Raw genomic sequence first — 17,780 nt, 5'->3', positions numbered from 1 at the left:
TTATTTATTTTTTACTTTAATACTTGTTTTATTTTACCTAAAACCTTAAAAATATATATTCAACCTTAATTATAAAATTAAAACTATATATTTAAATAAACTTTATATCTCACATTAAAAAAATAATGACAGCTAATATTATATATATATATATATTACATACGAGTTAAGATAATTTAATGACAGCTAATTATTTCTTTTTTATATTATTATATAATAATAAAAGTTTTTTTAATATTTTATTTATTAAAACATTAATGTTTGGATATATTACGTACATGAATCCTACTACCACTCGCGTTTGTACGGTTTGTACGGTTTACAAACATTCCCAGGTGGGTATATATATATAACACATATATCGAAGTCGGATAATTATCATCATCATATAATCTATATCAAGATTTAGTCTAATTAACTGGTGCTTAATTACGATAATTATTCCATAATTAACCAGCTGTAGTCATTATCAAATAAATGGCTGCTGGTAATGGCGACAAAATTGATCAAGACCATAATTCTCATAATGCATGTAGCAGTAGTAGTCTCAATAATGGTCATGTTGCTGGACTTCAAGCAGCTGCTAGGTTCAACAATTCCGCATTTCGGCTCGGTGACTGCTTAAACAGGACCCTTGTCCATCAACAGGTTTTTCTCTTCGTTGTGTCATAAACTCTAAATATATAGCTATATAAGTATTGTGTACTGGAATACCTCTATAAATTAATAACGTTGGGATATAGATATTTTATTAATTTCGCGAGTCTTTAATTTATCCGAGTGTTGATTTACAATGATTCTTTGAAGTTTGGGTTTGGACAAATTATTAATTTTATGGAGATATTAATCTATTGGATATAAAGGTTGGACCGTATATATTGTTGTTAGGTAAGCTTTAGTTACGGTTCACAACTTCACATTATTGATATATATGTCTTATTATAATAGTTTCTTCAAATTTGGTATTATTAATAATATTATGTGATTTCTGTTTACTAGCTAGCTAGTTAGATTTTTGCTACTACACACATAATGTGGCACATTGGCCTATATGTGACAAGAATGATATATACAACTAGTTGGTAAGGGGAAACAAGACTTGACATGACTAATTGGACTAAGACTTTAGGTTTTCTACAAGAACATATCCATGAGGATTGAGGAGTTACCAAATTGTATAAATGGCCCATAATCAAAAAGGCCCCGGTTGTTTTAGGTCGTAAAGACCGAAAATTTGTAACCGTTTTTTGTTGCTACCCATACCACCAACAATCCGACATATATGACTGATACGAAAAGAAATTATGTAATCCGACATACCACTCTTGTATTTTTGAGGCCGAGTTTGGTATGTTAATGTGAGATTAGTCCACTTGGTAATGATTTTGGCCTCTTGAAGAGAAGACCACGAATCAATCCTGATCATGAGGCGTTTATTGGAGTTTATAGTTTATAAAGTCAAATAGTAGTAAAGAAGGATTTGCTGTTTAAAAATATAAACAAATATGAATTTATAGTATGTTCTTTTATTTCAGTCCATGCGTAAATAATTTGTCATGATTAATTTGTACCTCCTCCGTCCCACTAGTGTCATGTTTTTCAAAGTCTAATATTTACAACTTTGACCATAAATAATTTTATTTGTGTTAGATAATACTTAATGAAAGTTATTTGAATTAATTGTGTTTTAGACGTGTTTTTTAATGATATAATTTTTATAAAGTTTTTTTATAATTATACATATATATATTTAAAGTCAAAGTTTAAAAATAAAGACTTTTGAATATTCAAAGTAGGACACTTGTAAGTATAATAAAAGGTTTGGGTTAATTAGGGTTCGGGTAAAGGAGTTGAAGGTTGTGGTATATAAACCCATCAATTTATCAACTTAAAACCCGTTAATTGACTTGACATTACATGAATTGTCAGCTATAGTTACTAATGGTCTTTGTCTATAACCAATATCAAAGACTTTACCGGTTGTTAGATATTACTCGATTTCTATGTGATTATTGGTGAAATGCGTGCTTAGGGCAATGATACGTTTTTAGGCATAATTGGACCCTGTAAATACCATTAATTATAAAAAGGTTCGTAATTGGACTTTGCCCAAAATGACTACTAGAGGTTCGTAAGGTGACAGCCTTGACTAATGGGATGCATTTTGGGCTAAGTCCTCAGGCTAGCATAGTAGCTTGGTTTAAGCACGTATCTTTGAGGTACATGTAGCAATGTTCATAAAAGATCTCGTCTTTTAATTAGTCAGGGTATATTTGACAAAACTAGCTATTAGCAGTCATTGCAGTATATGTATCTAAAGTGCATCACTTCATCATATATAAATAAGTAACGATTATATGTAGTGTAGCACGGTTATGTAGTGTACGTGTACGTAGTTGATCATATATATTCCGCAGTTTGAGAGTCCGGATGCCGGGTTTACATCATCGAAGTCGACATCAACTGACGCTGGTGTAGAAAACCATGAGGATAGCCAAAACAAAGAAACAGAACATCAAGTTCAAAATGTTCAACTTCCAATAAGCTCCTACAATGTAATTTTGGATCCACAGGTTACATGTTCATCTCTTCTCTTAAAACAAATATGTGTTGATCATATTAAACTAATGTATTTTTTCAAAGATCAATCGCTAATACGCTCATTTTTAGCAGAAAAAGGGTCCAATTGGGTTAACCTATCGTATGCAAACTGTAATGGACCACCCTGAGCCAATGTCGTCGAAAGAAACTCAACAGAATGAACATCAAGAGCTAATGTTATCTCATGAACCACAGCCTGAAAAGATGAAAGCATCTAATATTCCTGCTCTTCGTTTGACAATTGGCTCTTGGCAGGTTGGATTTTCTTTCACTTTTGGCATCTGTTCAATTAGTTTCATCATAAGAAAAGAATACAATGTTATATATATGTTGACACTAAATATGCTTTCAAATTTCGGCAGTGGACATCCAAAAACGAAGGAGATTTAGCTGTTAAGTTTTACTATGGAAAGAAAAAGATAGTGTGGGAATTTCTCTTTGGCTCTTTGAAGAAAAAGATAGAAATTAGATGGACACAAATTACTGCCATTAACACCTTTGTGGACCAAGACAATACATGTCTTGAAATCGAGGTTTTCTTCAATCAACCTATGTATTCTGATTTTTTTGGGTATTGTTAACATGGATATAAAATGTAATCTTGTTTGTGGATGGTTTTTCGCAGTTGAATGAACAACCGGAAAAATTTAATGAGGTTAAGTACCAAGCGAAAAAACATACTCAATGGGAGGCTACCTTGGATGATTTTACTGATGGTCAAGCTCCAATTTGCAGGTATGTACATAACACTATTTTGGAACTAGTTTATAGGAAAACGGTTTGCGTTGAAAGTACACTAATTAACTGAAACACAATATATGTCACTCTCCCCTTGATGGTATTTTTTGCAGGCGGCATACAGTTGTATTTGCACCAAAAGCTCTTGATGAGCCCTTCAACAAGCTTTTACAGTGTGATAGCCGTCTACTCAGCTTGAGTCAACAACCTTTCCCTACTAACAACTCTCCACTTTTCCATAACCAAGTCCTTGATTTCTCGTGCAACCAAAGTGTCCCTGGATGTTCTTCAATTCCTGCTGTAAATAATGATCAACGGAGAGCAATGGTACCTTATGTCCAGAATCTTGTTCCACCCATGAATTCTTTTGCTGGACATTTTAGTCACAGCTTTCCAGAGCCAGGTAGACATTTTTAATGTTGTAGTTTCTGGCAAATGGTTTAGAATGATGGAGAAACTTAACCCGTGTTCTTTTGGACCCAAATGACCATTCTCCAAGGACCAGCCCGAGACGATATTTAACTGACTTTGGGTACATCCTTTGGAGTGGAACGGATTTTAAACACCGTGACCATTTTTTAGCAACGTCCTTCATACTGACCCCACAAAGCATTTACACTAGAGGGAACGCCGTGGTTTAAGTTTTGTAGCTTATTTATGTAGATTTCATTCGTCTTTAATAATGTAGTGTTTGATTAATTCCTTTCGTATTCTGTTTTTTCCAGTTTTGAATTCTCCTTATTTGGCTCAAAAAGCAGAAGTTTCATATGGCGATCAAGTTTGGGATCAAAAAGCTGGGAATGATAGGCTTCCAGAAATTCCAGTCACTCATACTGGAGAACAAGATTATATTCTACCAAGTGATGAGATGGAACCGTGGACTACGAATGACATGGACAGTCAGGATACTGATAAATCTCCCATACAAGAGACAAGCTTCACATTTGATACAACCTTAAACCACCCTGAAATTGTTAATATGGTTGATCAGCCTTATATCAACAATGAAATCGTTTTCCCGGATGCTAGTTCATGGATTGGTTTTGATGCTGGACTCGGAATGGATTTCAGTAGCGGTCACTTGCCATATGTAGACAACGGTCTACCTAATATAGAATTTGATTTCCCGGAACAAAGTTCTTGGCAACCCTTTGATTATAACATGCCACAATTCAGCAATGTTGGTAATAATGAGGTCAATCAAATGGAACTTGCAGGAAATGGGCTTCACAAAGTTGATCAACAACAATAACTTCATCTCCGGGGCTTGTTGATCAGATAAATTGACTAAATTTTTAGACTTTCTTAACACTTCATGTAGAAGAGAAAATTTTGATATTTTTTCTTTTCCTGAAAATGTGTTTTTAACTATGGTGTAATCGTGTCAAACTTATTCATCAACTACTTGAATTTGAGTTGAAAGATATGTGGGATTGTTTGGGATTAGTCTAGTCGAGCTAAAAATGTTAATATACTCCTCGTAAAACCCGAGTCTTCTCAAACTTGTGCTAATTTGCTATTTTACCTTTTGTATATTACCGTATATAATTTTATATAATACAATTGCTATTACTATATATTGTACTATCCGAATAGAGCTCAAAAGTGTTGAGTCGACATTGGAATTAGAACTTGAAAATGTAAATAATAGCTCAAGAGAATTTGAATTAAGTTAACTTCAAGCTTCAGGTTTGGTACTCATGTCGACTTCATCCTCAGGTACCTTACATTGACGAAAATGATCATTGTGTATGGACTTAAAGCTATATTTCTTATCAAAAAACACTTATAACTATTTTTTTAGAACTGCGGTAGACATATTATTAATACCAAAAAGACTTATAACTATTTGTCTAATTAACTCTTATTAATCTAAAATAATTGGAAATGTTACTTATATTTGATATACAATTATGACATATAGACATTATTGATTGAATGATTGTTGTTTTATTAGTAGAATTTTATTCGAGATGAAATTCTAAGAATCTTGCTTCCATGTCAGTCATAGGAAAGACTTGATGCTTTCTCTGTGACTGCAAGTAAGATCTATGTGATACGAACCCTATACTAGAATGACCACACTAAATCAGACCTGGTCCATTTGAAAGTGGCTAGACGTGATAAGACCTGTAATCAAGCCCGACCATCTAAAATAAAATCATACGTTGCGTTATATGCATGGCCTGATAAGGCCATCACGTATGATTTTATTTTAAATGGGATTGACTATAGGTCTTATCAGGAATTAGGTCCAACCGTCCAACTATTTTCAAAACGGGTCTCTTCTGATTTAGTGTGTTTGTACCCTCGCAGCCAGCATAGAGAATCAACTTGTCCTCAAGTCGAGTGAAATTGGGATCCAATAAAAGAAAATTTTCAAGGGCACCAAAAATGTTTCATTTCTGCTTCCACCTAACTTTTTTTTTTCATCATCATTAGTCCAAACCTTGTAGTCGCAACCATAAGAAGAATGGACTACCATAGGCTTATCAGTTTAATCGTTTGTGCAACCGTTTCTTATCGTCCTCGTGAGCATATGGATGTGACCAAAAGGTTGCTCCTTCGTAGGGGTAGGGTGCTTGCTTTTCAGCTTTTGAGATGCAAAGGAGAAGCCATTTTAGTTGAGCCAATTCCACCATTGTTTCTGCCATCAATCACATCTTTGACTGTCAACACTTTAACTTTGTCATTCTCAACGGAAGGAACATCTGATTTTAAGGAAGTAGCTTCACAGTCGTGACATCTGGAGTGTGTTTCAGGTTGCCGAGCCTTTACAGCAGCAATAACATTCTTCAACGATACCACCAATGACTCTAATTGGTCTTCAATTCTCGTCCATATGATAGCCTCTGAATCTCCTTATCTGGACTGTTCCGGGTATTAATTAGCATGGAAATTTCTTGCAATGGAAGCAAATAATAGAATTCCATAAATTAAATAAAGATAAATGGATGATACAATTCTATTTGTGGAAATTTATAGGATGAAGATCAATTCGAGATGACAAATCTCCCAAATAAAACATAGACTGTTCAAATAGATAAGAAAACCTACTATTATTACTAATCCTAAACACTTGTTCTAAATCTTTCTGTAATACTGTGGATAACCCCTCATCTTCAGATGGGCTTGAATATAGGTCTTATCAGGTCTAGCTATTTTCAAATGGGTCTGGTTTGATTTAGTGTGGCCACTATGGTAGTATCAATCTATAATGGAAAGAAAACTTATTAGCAGAGGTTATGTGATTTACCTTTCTCATCGTCCCGGATATTTTGAGGTACCCGTCAGCTTGACTTATCTGACACATGTTTGTTTAGTATGGTTACCCTTCATCTCTTTTGCTATAACGTCCTATGTTTATATGTTTCTGCACATGCTTTCAGAAAGTGAGGAACGCCTATCAAAAGTCTGATTTTCATCCTTATGCTTGTTTTGTAACTTATATATCATTTGCTTATTTTCATCCTTAGAGGCTACCAATGTGAGAGACTCGTCCCAAGGACCGGCTCTCTCAGCGCTACATCAGCAAAAAAAACACTTTAAGGACTAATTCTCTCAAAATACACACCCAATACACTCATCCTTCAAGGATTAATCTTGCCCCACCAATTATTTAATTCTACCATTTTATCTAAACTTTACACTTTTAACCCTCTAAATTTATAACAAAATCTATTTAAAACACATACTTCATTAAAATAACAAAATCTAATAAAACAAATATTTTATTTATATTTATATTACAAACTAAAACATACATACTAGATTATTAATAAATAATAAAACACATGACAATAATAAATAATAAAACACATGACAATAAAACACATAACACTAAAACATACATGCTAGACTATTAATAAACAAATAAAGACTAACATAACACTAACACTCGGAATAATCTGAGTCCACCGTACTTTCGCCGTTGTTGCGATGAATGTATGGGTATGGTTCAGGAGACCTGATAGCGTCACCGGGTTGAGGAGATGCGTACTCCTCCCCAGGGTCAATCTCCTAATCATCAGGACGACCACCACCGATAGCGCCTTGCCAGAATAACGTGTCGTTTAGAGTGTTGTTTAAAGTGGCAGTGACAGCGGTAAGTTGGAAAATGGTTTGATCCAGCCAATCCAATTTTTGTCGAAGATAAATAAGATACTCATCTTCGACGGCGTTACGAATCCGACCTTCAAGTCATCCGATTTCGGCTGTGTAAGCCGCCTTGTTGGAGGTGATGCTCTGAATCACATTGCTAACTTCAGTCTTATGTCTGTCATTGTCAAGTATGTGACCCTGCATGCCCATTTTTGCATCACGGATGGTCATGTTTGCCATGGTAAATGTGTTTGTGTATAGCAGAAAGGGAATAATTTATGAGTATATGAAAGACTGACATGAATTTTAATGGAATGGAAGTGTATATATAGGATTTTCGGAAAATTAGCCGTTAAAGGACTAAAACTGACACTTTTTGGAACCTGTTTTGGTCAAAATAGCCGTTAAGGGGCCTGTTTTGCCAACTTTTCAAAGTTGAGTTGGTTGTCTTCTTCCTCTAATATAGCCGTTGCCTTGAAAAAAATTTTTTTTTTTAAATAAAAAGTTATCAGCCACTCGTCTCTCCAGGAACGAGCACAAGGGACGAGACTACCGAACGAGACAAGGACGAGTCTCACCTAATGGTGTGGACTTGCCTCTCAAAGGCGGACTGATGTAGTCATAACTTATAAGTTAGTAATTTTTCGGTTTTAATGCAAAGTTTCTTCAGATCTTATTTGAACACGTTTTCTGCGAATAATTCTGAAACTTTTTAACTTCAGTAAATTGTACACTACATCCCACAAGACCTCACAGAATACCCCAGAACATGTAAAATGAAGAAAGATAAAATGTTGCTTACACACTGTGTTCACGCCCACGCTGAAAAACCATGCTGAGAAACCAAATCAGATAAACAATGGACCACTGGGTTATTGGAGCCATTTTGATAACATTTGATCAATCGTGCTTGCTCGAATAGCTAATCTTGATATAGTATTTGATAAACTAATATTCAGAATGTCGCTTGTACCTTCTGAGTCATTATCAAAGTAACTTTAAAAATGATCAATATTTAACAAACACTACAAATGGTAAACAACATAAACATATTTGATCACTATATCCTATATCTTGTATTACAGCTGATTATTTGCTTCATGTTATTCAATTAACACATCCGAACAAATGAAGCATTCCTTTAAAACAAATATCTAACTAAGAGGACAAATAGCCATAGATTCTCTCTATCCATCACCCCAATAAACTACTCCCGTTTCATTAGATCAAAAGGCCAGCCATGGGCCACCACTATAGATATCTTGGTATCAATGTATCTTCACAATGCAAACAATAAAGATGTGGAGTTTGAACCCGTATCTTATACCTCTTCATTTTCTTTATCCATTGACGCAGTTAGAAAGCTCAAAATGAAGTCGTCAATTTCACCTTCAAGTACAGAATCAGTGTTTGAAACCTCAAAATTGGTCCGAAGATCCTTCACCATCCGATAAGGCTGCACACATTCATCACAGAATAAAAGGCAACCATTTGTAAGTTATATATAAACACTCGATAGTCAAATGTGACTCGTTTTAAGAAATATAGTAGAAAAAGTGAGCACACATACATGGAGTACATATGAACGTATTTGATTGCCCCAGCTATTGTCTGTTAAAGACTGTGTATATTGCGCATTCATCTGAGCTTGGCGAGCCATCTCCCGCTGATCCAACCGTGATTGTAGTACCTCCATTGCAGAGGCCTTGTTCTGATGCTGTGACCTAAAAGTAGAAAAGCTTGGTCGGTAAAAAGTGTAACTTCCACCCAATTTCTTGTATATGGTTCGATTTGGGTTGTTTATCTCAAATGTGTCGAGGAAAAAAAAGATGAGAGGGACAGGTTAAGTGGGTCAAAGGGCCGAAAGTTCCACAAAGAGCATTATTTATGCTACAATCTCCCTAATCACTTTTATTCATAATAACCTCCCAAAGCCTACTTTTACTGCTCATTTCAACTCGAGCTCGTTCATTACTCAAGTCGGCAGACACACCATTCCAACCTATAGCGGACAATAGTTGGCAAACAGAAGAAAGATTGTGTAAATTATACCTTTCGTTTTGGCAAGAAGCGGTGATTCCAGTAGGTATGTGAGTTATCCGTACAGCACTATCGGTAACATTGGCATGCTGGCCTCCTGCCCCCCCTGATCGGTATCTTTCTACTCTTAGATCCGATTCATTAATCTGAACATGGTGAGATCCATCACCTAAGATAGGGGTTACAGCAACTGCAGCAAATGAAGTGTGCCGGCGCTTGGCACTATCAAAAGGTGAGATGCGTACTAAGCGGTGAGCTCCTACTTCTGCTTTTGCATATCCATATGCGTATTCACCGTCTACTCTAATAGTTGCTCTCTGGTACAAAAAAACAAGAAACACCAATCACATGCATATTTTAGTCCAACCAGGTGTTTAAATGTGCATTAAAAAATAATTATGTGACATTGAATAGTCAGATAGTATTTCGGAGTAAAACTGCTTATTAAAAAGACACCATTTGGATGTGTTTTCGCTGATCATATAAACAGCACCTAAAGTATTGGCAAATTTGATTATTAGCACTTAAAGTCTATGCAAGTCTCTTTCGGTTGTTTCAGATTTTGTTTAAGTTGCATTTTACAGAAAATATTAAAAAGATTGTATGAGAGATTGTGCAAGCTAAACCTTAATTCCTGCAACCTCACCACGCATTTCATCCACAATTGTGACTCTATATCCACGGCGTTGGGCCCACATTATATACATTTGCATCACCATACCTGCCCAGTCCATGCTCTCAGTGCCACCTGCCCCGGATTGAACCTGACATATCATAACAATAAAATGAAAACTAAACTTTGCCACCCAAAAGAAAATAAGTATGGTCCGCACTGTGCAGACCAAAAAGGTGATGTTTATCATATTAGTTTACAAACCCATGTTTTACGCATAGTCTACAATGCTCATCAACCATCACAAAATGGGGAAATCATGTGGACCAAATTCTTTGTAAGTGTTTGCGTAGTGATTACTGACGCAAAAAGGGGCACTTTAGTGGGACTTTCCTACAACGAAATTGTCGCAGTTACGAAGTGTATAATTTATGCTATGTGTCAAAAAAGGTCATCAGATGTCTTTTCGGGCCCAGATTTCCATGAAAATACAATATTAAACAAACCTCTATGTAACAAGAGCAAGAATCATGTTCCCCGGCTAGCAAAGCTTCAAGCTCCTTTTCTTTCGCGCCTTGTCTCATCTGCAAGAGTGCTTTAATCGATTCCTGTTGCACAATAAACGTGAGAAGAAGAGTGAAATTATATCACTTCAACATTCTGAAAAGCTTTTTCACTGTATGATGGTGTAGTAAATATTGTTTGCGTAAATTTTGATAGGTGATCAAAATCCGGACAAAATTTTATCTTGTTTATTTTCCTGCATCTGCAGTTGTTGAAAGGAGTCTTTATATCTAGTAAATTCAATAGTCTATCGAGAAACAAAATCGGTTTTCTATAATGTTAGAACTTTAAGAGACAATCTCCATCTACCTAACCACCAACAAACTGAATTCTAACATTAACAGACTCCATATCTGACAGGGGCTTTACCGAATATAATCAACCAGGGGCGTCAACTTTGACCCATTGTATATTATGGATATGTTTTATCTCTAATGGCTCAAAAAGCTTAACCTAGAAAACTAAATGAAAAGGATATCGGGCAAATGAATTGAGTCAGCAAAATGAGATGAAAGTCATTATAAGATCTTTCAAATGCATATAACATTCTAAAATCATTTTATAAGAAATATTGATTGCTTTTTTAATCATAAAAATATCTAATTATCTAGATGTTTCATAAAAGAAACAATAACTAGATGCGGCTATTTCAACAAATACCCAAACGTATTGCATTGATCAGCAACCAAACCCGTCCATTTGCCACCCCTAATAACCGCAAAATTGGAAAAACAATGAAAACAATAAAAGGAAGAATGAGTGGCAGTAAATATAAAAAAAGAGGGAAGGAGGATAATAAAACAAGAATTAAGGGCCTACAGATTCCATATCAGGATCGTCCTCTTCACGAGCAAGCTTGATCATGTCAATATGCTCTATTAATTCTCTCTCAAGTCCATTAACTTCCTTCATTTTACCCATGAGTGAGCCATGTTCACGACTTATTTTCCCAGCATGGACAGGATCATCCCACAGGTCTGGCTTTTCCAATTGAAATGAGAGCAACTCCAACCTTACTTGTAACTTCTTCCACTATTACACCAAAACATAACATTAAGAAAAAGAAAATTGGAGTTTGATCACAAGAGGACAACATCACTTAACAAGAATCAAACTACTCGGTAGAGAGTTATTGCATTCCTATGATAGCATATAACTTGATACAAGTACAATTTAGCAATAATATAGATGCCTAAGGTTATGCATGAATAACAAAACTCATTCAAGTTCACAATTAGTGGTCAGTCCAAAAAGACAATGAAATATTCAATCCTAGTCCTCTTTAGCTAGACCTGTCTATGGTAGCACCATTATTTATGTACTTTTTGCTTCCTTTATAATAGATATCATTTCAGTCTTGATAATTAACAATATGCATTTGAATTAACAAACTAAAAGTTGAAGTGAATAGGACTCATTTTGTCTTTTCAAGGATACACCACATTAAAGGGTATACCTAAAAGAGTTTCCTGCTTAGAATAACAGGATTCTTTACTTCGTTTACCTATTAAGATGATGTAAGAAAATAGTCAATAATAGTAATAAATTTGCAGTTTTTATCTTATAAAAGCTATTTGCTCAATTCTTTGCTACCATAGCAATCAATTTTGGTTCATTTTGCTGAATTTCCGTAGCACTGTGGAATTACATTAATATAATCAATAATCTCCATAGTATGTTATCATCATTGTTAAAATTGGTAAAGTATCTCACTAGTCCAAGAAATTACATTTACTAAAGAGAGGTAATACGTACATAACAAGAATTAGTCATGCACAAAAATGTTATAGTTTACACAGTTGTGTACAGCTAAGTTTTAAAGTGTATGCATCAACTTCTTTACTAATGCTAGGTATCATATCTATAATTTCTTCCTCGCCACCAAAAAAACCATAACTAAAAGCCCCGAGTTCGGATACTTTGGGTATGTGATTGGTGTGGTAATCCGAATTTGAACAGGCACTGAGCTAAAACCGTGTACATATATCAACATATTGAAACCAACTATTAGCTCATTTATATAAAAAGGAACCAAGCAATGACCCTCAAAATGCACCATTCCTATATAAACAAAATTAAACGTATACCTGCAACCGTTTCTTGATCAATCGAATCGACTGAGCAATTGCAGAAGCATGACTCTTCCAATCACTCTCACTTTCATCAAGAATAGTCCATTGACTATTAACAATGTCATCAACAGTTAGTCCATCAGAAGTACATGGCTCTGCAGCTACTTGACTACCAAAAAACCGCCTTTTATCGTTGTTCGAAATAGACCCACATGAAAAGATCAAACCTTTATGCAAAAATGAAACAAACCCAGATGAATTCTTGGAAAAAGGTTCATTCCCAGGTGCATGATTTTGTAATTTATTGTTAATTTGGGGATTTAATGGAAATTGGGAAAGTGTGGAAATGGATTTTGTGAAATGAGATAGAATTGAAGATGATATTTTGTATGATCTTTTGATTAGTATGTTTGATGACATTATTTGTTTTGTGAATGATTTATTGAATTTGAATGCCTATTTCAATTTTGTAAAACCCCTACAATATTTTTGGGGAAAAACAGGGTTTATTCTGTGCTCCTTGTTCTTGAGGTTTATTTTACATATGGCTCCAATATGGTTTCATGATTCGAAGTTTTTACCATGTTCGAATTGTATTACTAAATAAAATAGATATACCAAGTTTTTACTTTTTACAAAAGCATGATGGATTCTAAATTTTAATGGAGAGGGTCGAGTTTTTTTTTTTTTTCCCTATCCCTACCTTTAGACTATTTGGATTGAGTCTTCTCTACTCTTATATAGACGATAAAATATATTTGGTGGTGTATTGTTAAAAACGTGTGTTGTACAGATCACCATCATTTAAAAAAAAATAACTTGTAATAGATAGAGAAATGTGATTTAATTAAAACAGAAAACGAGTTCATACAAAAACGAAAGACTACAACTTAATAGAAAGTAAAATAAAATTTGGCGTGGGAGGTTATAACAGTGGGAACGCCCCTCGGGACACTATTACTGGCAATCCATCGGTGTTCTAGGTCGTTCTCAGTGTAAATCGTAAATGGGAATGCCTTACTCCGTATAATCTTACTAATACTCTGTTCGAATAAACACGAAATGCATAAGTTTTTCTTTTCAATAATATAACTCAAAACTAAAAAGGGGATGATATTTGTACCATTTGTCTTAATATTCTTATCATAATGTATAATTATTGTTACACACTGTACAAATACTAAATGCACAAATGTGGTAATGATGTGGTAAAAAGGATAGTTCTAGTTAAACCCTAAAACCCTTACAAAACTGACCCTCCAACATAACAAAATTGACAATGATACCCTTTCACTCACCTCTCCTCTCAATCCGCCACCATATTCCTTTCATCTCCCACACCTTCATCCTCCGATCTCCATTCATGGCATCCCATAAAACCCAATTCGATAATAATAATAACAATAATAATAATGAAGACCCAAAATCTTTACAAAATTACCCAGTTCCATTATCACCACCATTGCCACTTATATCTAAAGATATAGAGCTCAAGAGAGCCATGTCAGCTTCTTCTAAATCAAGTCTTTTTTCTTTAAGTCAAAGTGATGTGCTTTTTGAAGATGAATGGCTTATTGCTTTGAATAAACCTCAGGGTGTTTATTGTGAGACTGTTTTGGCTTCTGTGCCGAGTCTACTCAGTGATTCTGTTTTTGACTCAGTTGAACTTGGTGAGTTTCTTTTTCTTTTTTACTTGTTTTTAGTACTTTTTGTATTTCAGTTTAGTATTTGAGATATTATGATGAACAGTGATATGCATGGTGTTTGCTACTTTTTGAACTACGAGAGCAAGTACCCTCGCGTTGCGGCGGTAAAATGATGAGGGTGATAGGTCATAAAGTATGATAGGTCATAGGAGGTTATATGTCATAGAGTGTCATAGCCAAATGCCTTAGCCGTACGGGCTCCCCCTTCGGATTTAAAAATTCATCGAAAGTATATCGAATGACATCTCTAATGAAAGAGCATGATATTTTAAGAACACCCATATAATTTTTATAACTTATCGATGTACGGTTTTTGAGATAAAAGATTTTGAAAGAATTAGAGGAAAAAAATGATTTATGGAAGAGAGAGAAAGTTGTATGCATTGAAGTATGGTACATCATGCATTAATATGTGTATATTGTTGAAATTGAATGTTGAAAGTTGAAAGTTAATTTGCTTTATAATATAGTATAGATATAGATATAGATATAGATAGGTTTGTCTCAAATTAGGGTAAAACGCACATCCAGGCTCCAGCCATGGCCCAACATTTGTACTTTAGCAACCACAACTATTACAGTAAGCATTTATAAGTGGGTGTGAAATTTTGAATTAATAACTAGTATGTTTGGATCTTAAAGAACAAGAATTTAGACTTTTTTGGCACCAAGCCTATTAGATTTTTATCCAACATCCGTGTCATGGAGTTGAGTTTGATAGTCCATATTGAATTTCATTGCTTTTCTTATGTATGGGAGAATTTATTTTTATGCACACCCTTCTGATTCTTTAAATTCAAATTGAAAGAAATTAGAATTCTCAATTCTCTATGACGTTTAGACGATAAAATCTTTTCAAGAACAAGCAAATCAAAAGTCTTTTTGTCTCTATTTAGAGTTTTTATTTTATGTCTTGAAATGGATTCATCAAAATTTTTCTTAGCAACATTTTTGGGGTTTCGGTTACTTTGGTGCTTACTTTTATGAACCAATGAAATACCTATTATTTGATACATAAAAAACTGTCCATTTTTTATAGATAGACGGGCAGGTTCCATAATTAATATTCCCTTTTTCGTTAATTGTGTAAGATTTAAACGCCTCCTCATTATATCCGGATTAATTTCTTTTCTTTGAATATAGGATATAGTAATTTTTCTTACATTTATGAGGCTAACCAGAAGACCATATATCTGGATATTATTCATCATTTTTTGGTTCAATTGATTCAAACGTCCAGTCCATCTTAACTGCAAAGGAAAATCTCCTTTAAAGAGTATTTTTAGTTTTTCAATCGATTCTAAAAAAGATTCGTCAATATTGTTTTGCTTCTTTAAATCAAATTGTTCTCTTCTTCCCTCAAAGTTATGGAGTAAGACATCGATTTATCAATAAGATCAAAAATTTTGATTGCATGATGCACTCCCCTGAAAAACATCGGCGCGCGTGTAACTTGTAAAAGTGAACATATGTGTGGTATCACTTTTGAGCTGTAAACGTGTAGGATATTGTGTTATTCTACACTGCAATCTTTTTTATGATAAAAGATCGTGTCTTTCTTTATACTTAGGTACCCAGTCAAAGAAGACGGAGTTACATCTTGCAAATAGACTTGATCGTGATACAAGTGGTGTAATATTAATAACCAAGTTGCATAAAGTGGCTGCAAAGCTTGTTAAGGCTTTCACGGATCACAAAGTGAGAAAGACATACATTGCTCTTTGTGTTGGCCACGCTCCAAAATGGAAAAAGATTACTGTTAAATCAGGCCATGGTCGATCAAAGTTTGGTGCTTGGCGTGTGTATGCAACAAATGATGTTGGTAGGATGTTACCAGGTGGATCTTCTATTAAACACATGGAAACTTTATTTGAAGTACTATCAATAAACGGTGCAGAATGTAGTAAAGAGTTGAGTGAATTAGATGTGGTTGTTGAAGATAAATCTTCAATTGAAGGTGATGGAAATAAGGATGAGGTTTTGGTGAGGGCGTTTCCTAGAAGTGGAAGGACACATCAAATTCGGTTGCATTGTCAATATCTTGGAATTCCTGTAAGGGGAGATGTGAAGTATGAAGGTGTTTATGAATGGAATGGGAGAGTTTATGATGGTCATGAACTTCATGCCGAAAGTTTGTCTTTTGACCATCCTGTGACAGGTTTTCCTATTGTCGTTCATGCCCCTTTGCCTTTATGGGCTCGTGAAGTGATGCAATCGTCTTCTGAGTGAGCAGGGAATTTTTTTTTTTGAATGTGGCTTTAAGGCTTTTCATTACCATTCATTGGCAATACAATAAGGTACTACTTACCGTCTCTTTGAGTTAGGCTTACTTTTCTATATATATATATATATAAATACTAGAATTCGATAATTTTCGTGTTCGGCTTTGATGAATCTTGGGGTTTGATTTCTGCAATATTTTAATCAAGTCGTATGTTGTACTTAGTTTTATATAAATCGGGGAAAGCTTATGTGCTGTCAACAGTGCCAAAATTACATTTTACCTCCTTTTTTTACTTGCTGCACATAACCGTCCATGTAGTTTTCTACTTTTCTGCACTGATCATTTACCCTAATAATTTCGTTTAGAGGTTAGTTTAATCATTTGTCTATCACATTCCTTGCACAGATGTTATTTGCACTTGATTGAGTCAATTGAACTTCTGGACAAAATCCCGAATGTGGGAACAAGCATACAGTAAAGTTATAAGCTATGTTGGGTTGGACTTTGGACGCTCATTTGTTTACAAAATCTAGTATTAGTTGACAAAATTCTGTAAACAATGTTGTGGGTGTTTCAGATTGCAATTGCAGAACAGATTATATTGTTTGAAAAACATCGTTTTCAAATTTCAGATCTCAACCTGCATATTGATTATCTTAAAATATTCTTTTGTTCATTTGCAGATTGACTTTGAGACATGTTCCTCTTTCCTTGTACATAAAGGAAAAGCATTTACCAGAGAATGCTGGTACCTTTTTGATTCTTTAAACATGAGGACAGGAACCAAAGTCGTTCTAAACAAGTTTGTTGACTTTATAATTTGACCCAAACTAGAGTTGCAATTACACAAGAAGATAAAGGGACACATTTTAGATTCGTAGCAAAGCTTCTATCTGTTCAGTTCGATGGGATGTGAAATTTTTCATCCTTGTATTGTAAGTATGTAGTTCATTTCCGTTTTGTTATTGGGCTATAAAGTATAAACAGTTGCAGTGTGAAATTTGATCAATATATATCTAATGATCCTTAAAAACCTATATTTTGAACGGTTATTATAAAAATTAGATTTAAGATGGGCATTTTGATTTTTGAATGTGACAGTGTTTTGTTTGGGATTCTCA

The 17,780-nt window shown here is 34.5% G+C and overlaps 2 protein-coding genes and 1 long non-coding RNA gene across 4 annotated transcripts; 1 reads left to right on the top strand and 2 right to left on the bottom strand.

Annotated features, from left to right (window-relative positions):
• Positions 1-5,269: 5,269 nt before the first annotated feature.
• On the bottom strand, positions 5,270-6,736 carry LOC122594483. The gene is made up of 2 exons (XR_006323019.1): positions 6,596-6,736; positions 5,270-6,210 (listed from the first exon to the last, which is right to left on the bottom strand). It is a non-coding gene; the product is annotated as an uncharacterized LOC122594483 (long non-coding RNA).
• Positions 6,737-8,472: 1,736 nt separating this feature from the next.
• On the bottom strand, positions 8,473-13,201 carry LOC122594481 (peptide chain release factor PrfB2, chloroplastic). The gene is made up of 7 exons (XM_043766928.1): positions 12,745-13,201; positions 11,477-11,689; positions 10,600-10,701; positions 10,107-10,244; positions 9,493-9,797; positions 9,011-9,164; positions 8,473-8,896 (listed from the first exon to the last, which is right to left on the bottom strand). The coding sequence occupies exons 1-7, from the start codon at positions 13,147-13,149 to the stop codon at positions 8,762-8,764; spliced, it is 1,452 nt and encodes a 483-aa protein (XP_043622863.1). The 5' UTR covers positions 13,150-13,201; the 3' UTR covers positions 8,473-8,761.
• An 811-nt stretch (positions 13,202-14,012) lies between these two features.
• Positions 14,013-17,696, top strand: LOC122594482 (RNA pseudouridine synthase 1). Of its 2 annotated transcripts, none has more exons than XM_043766929.1 (3): positions 14,013-14,399; positions 16,006-16,732; positions 17,343-17,696. In XM_043766929.1, the coding sequence occupies exons 1-2, from the start codon at positions 14,093-14,095 to the stop codon at positions 16,662-16,664; spliced, it is 966 nt and encodes a 321-aa protein (XP_043622864.1). In that variant the 5' UTR covers positions 14,013-14,092; the 3' UTR covers positions 16,665-16,732; positions 17,343-17,696. The 2 variants fall into 2 exon arrangements, with proteins under 2 accessions (XP_043622864.1, XP_043622865.1); XM_043766930.1 differs by lacking the exon at positions 17,343-17,696 and adding an exon at positions 17,065-17,321.
• The last annotated feature ends 84 nt before the right edge of the window (positions 17,697-17,780 follow it).

The sequence above is a fragment of the Erigeron canadensis genome, chromosome 3 (assembly GCF_010389155.1).
Source record: "Erigeron canadensis isolate Cc75 chromosome 3, C_canadensis_v1, whole genome shotgun sequence".
Lineage (NCBI taxonomy): Eukaryota > Viridiplantae > Streptophyta > Magnoliopsida > Asterales > Asteraceae > Erigeron > Erigeron canadensis.
The sequence above is the reverse complement of the archived record's forward strand: the minus strand, read 5'-3'. Positions and strand labels throughout refer to the sequence as shown.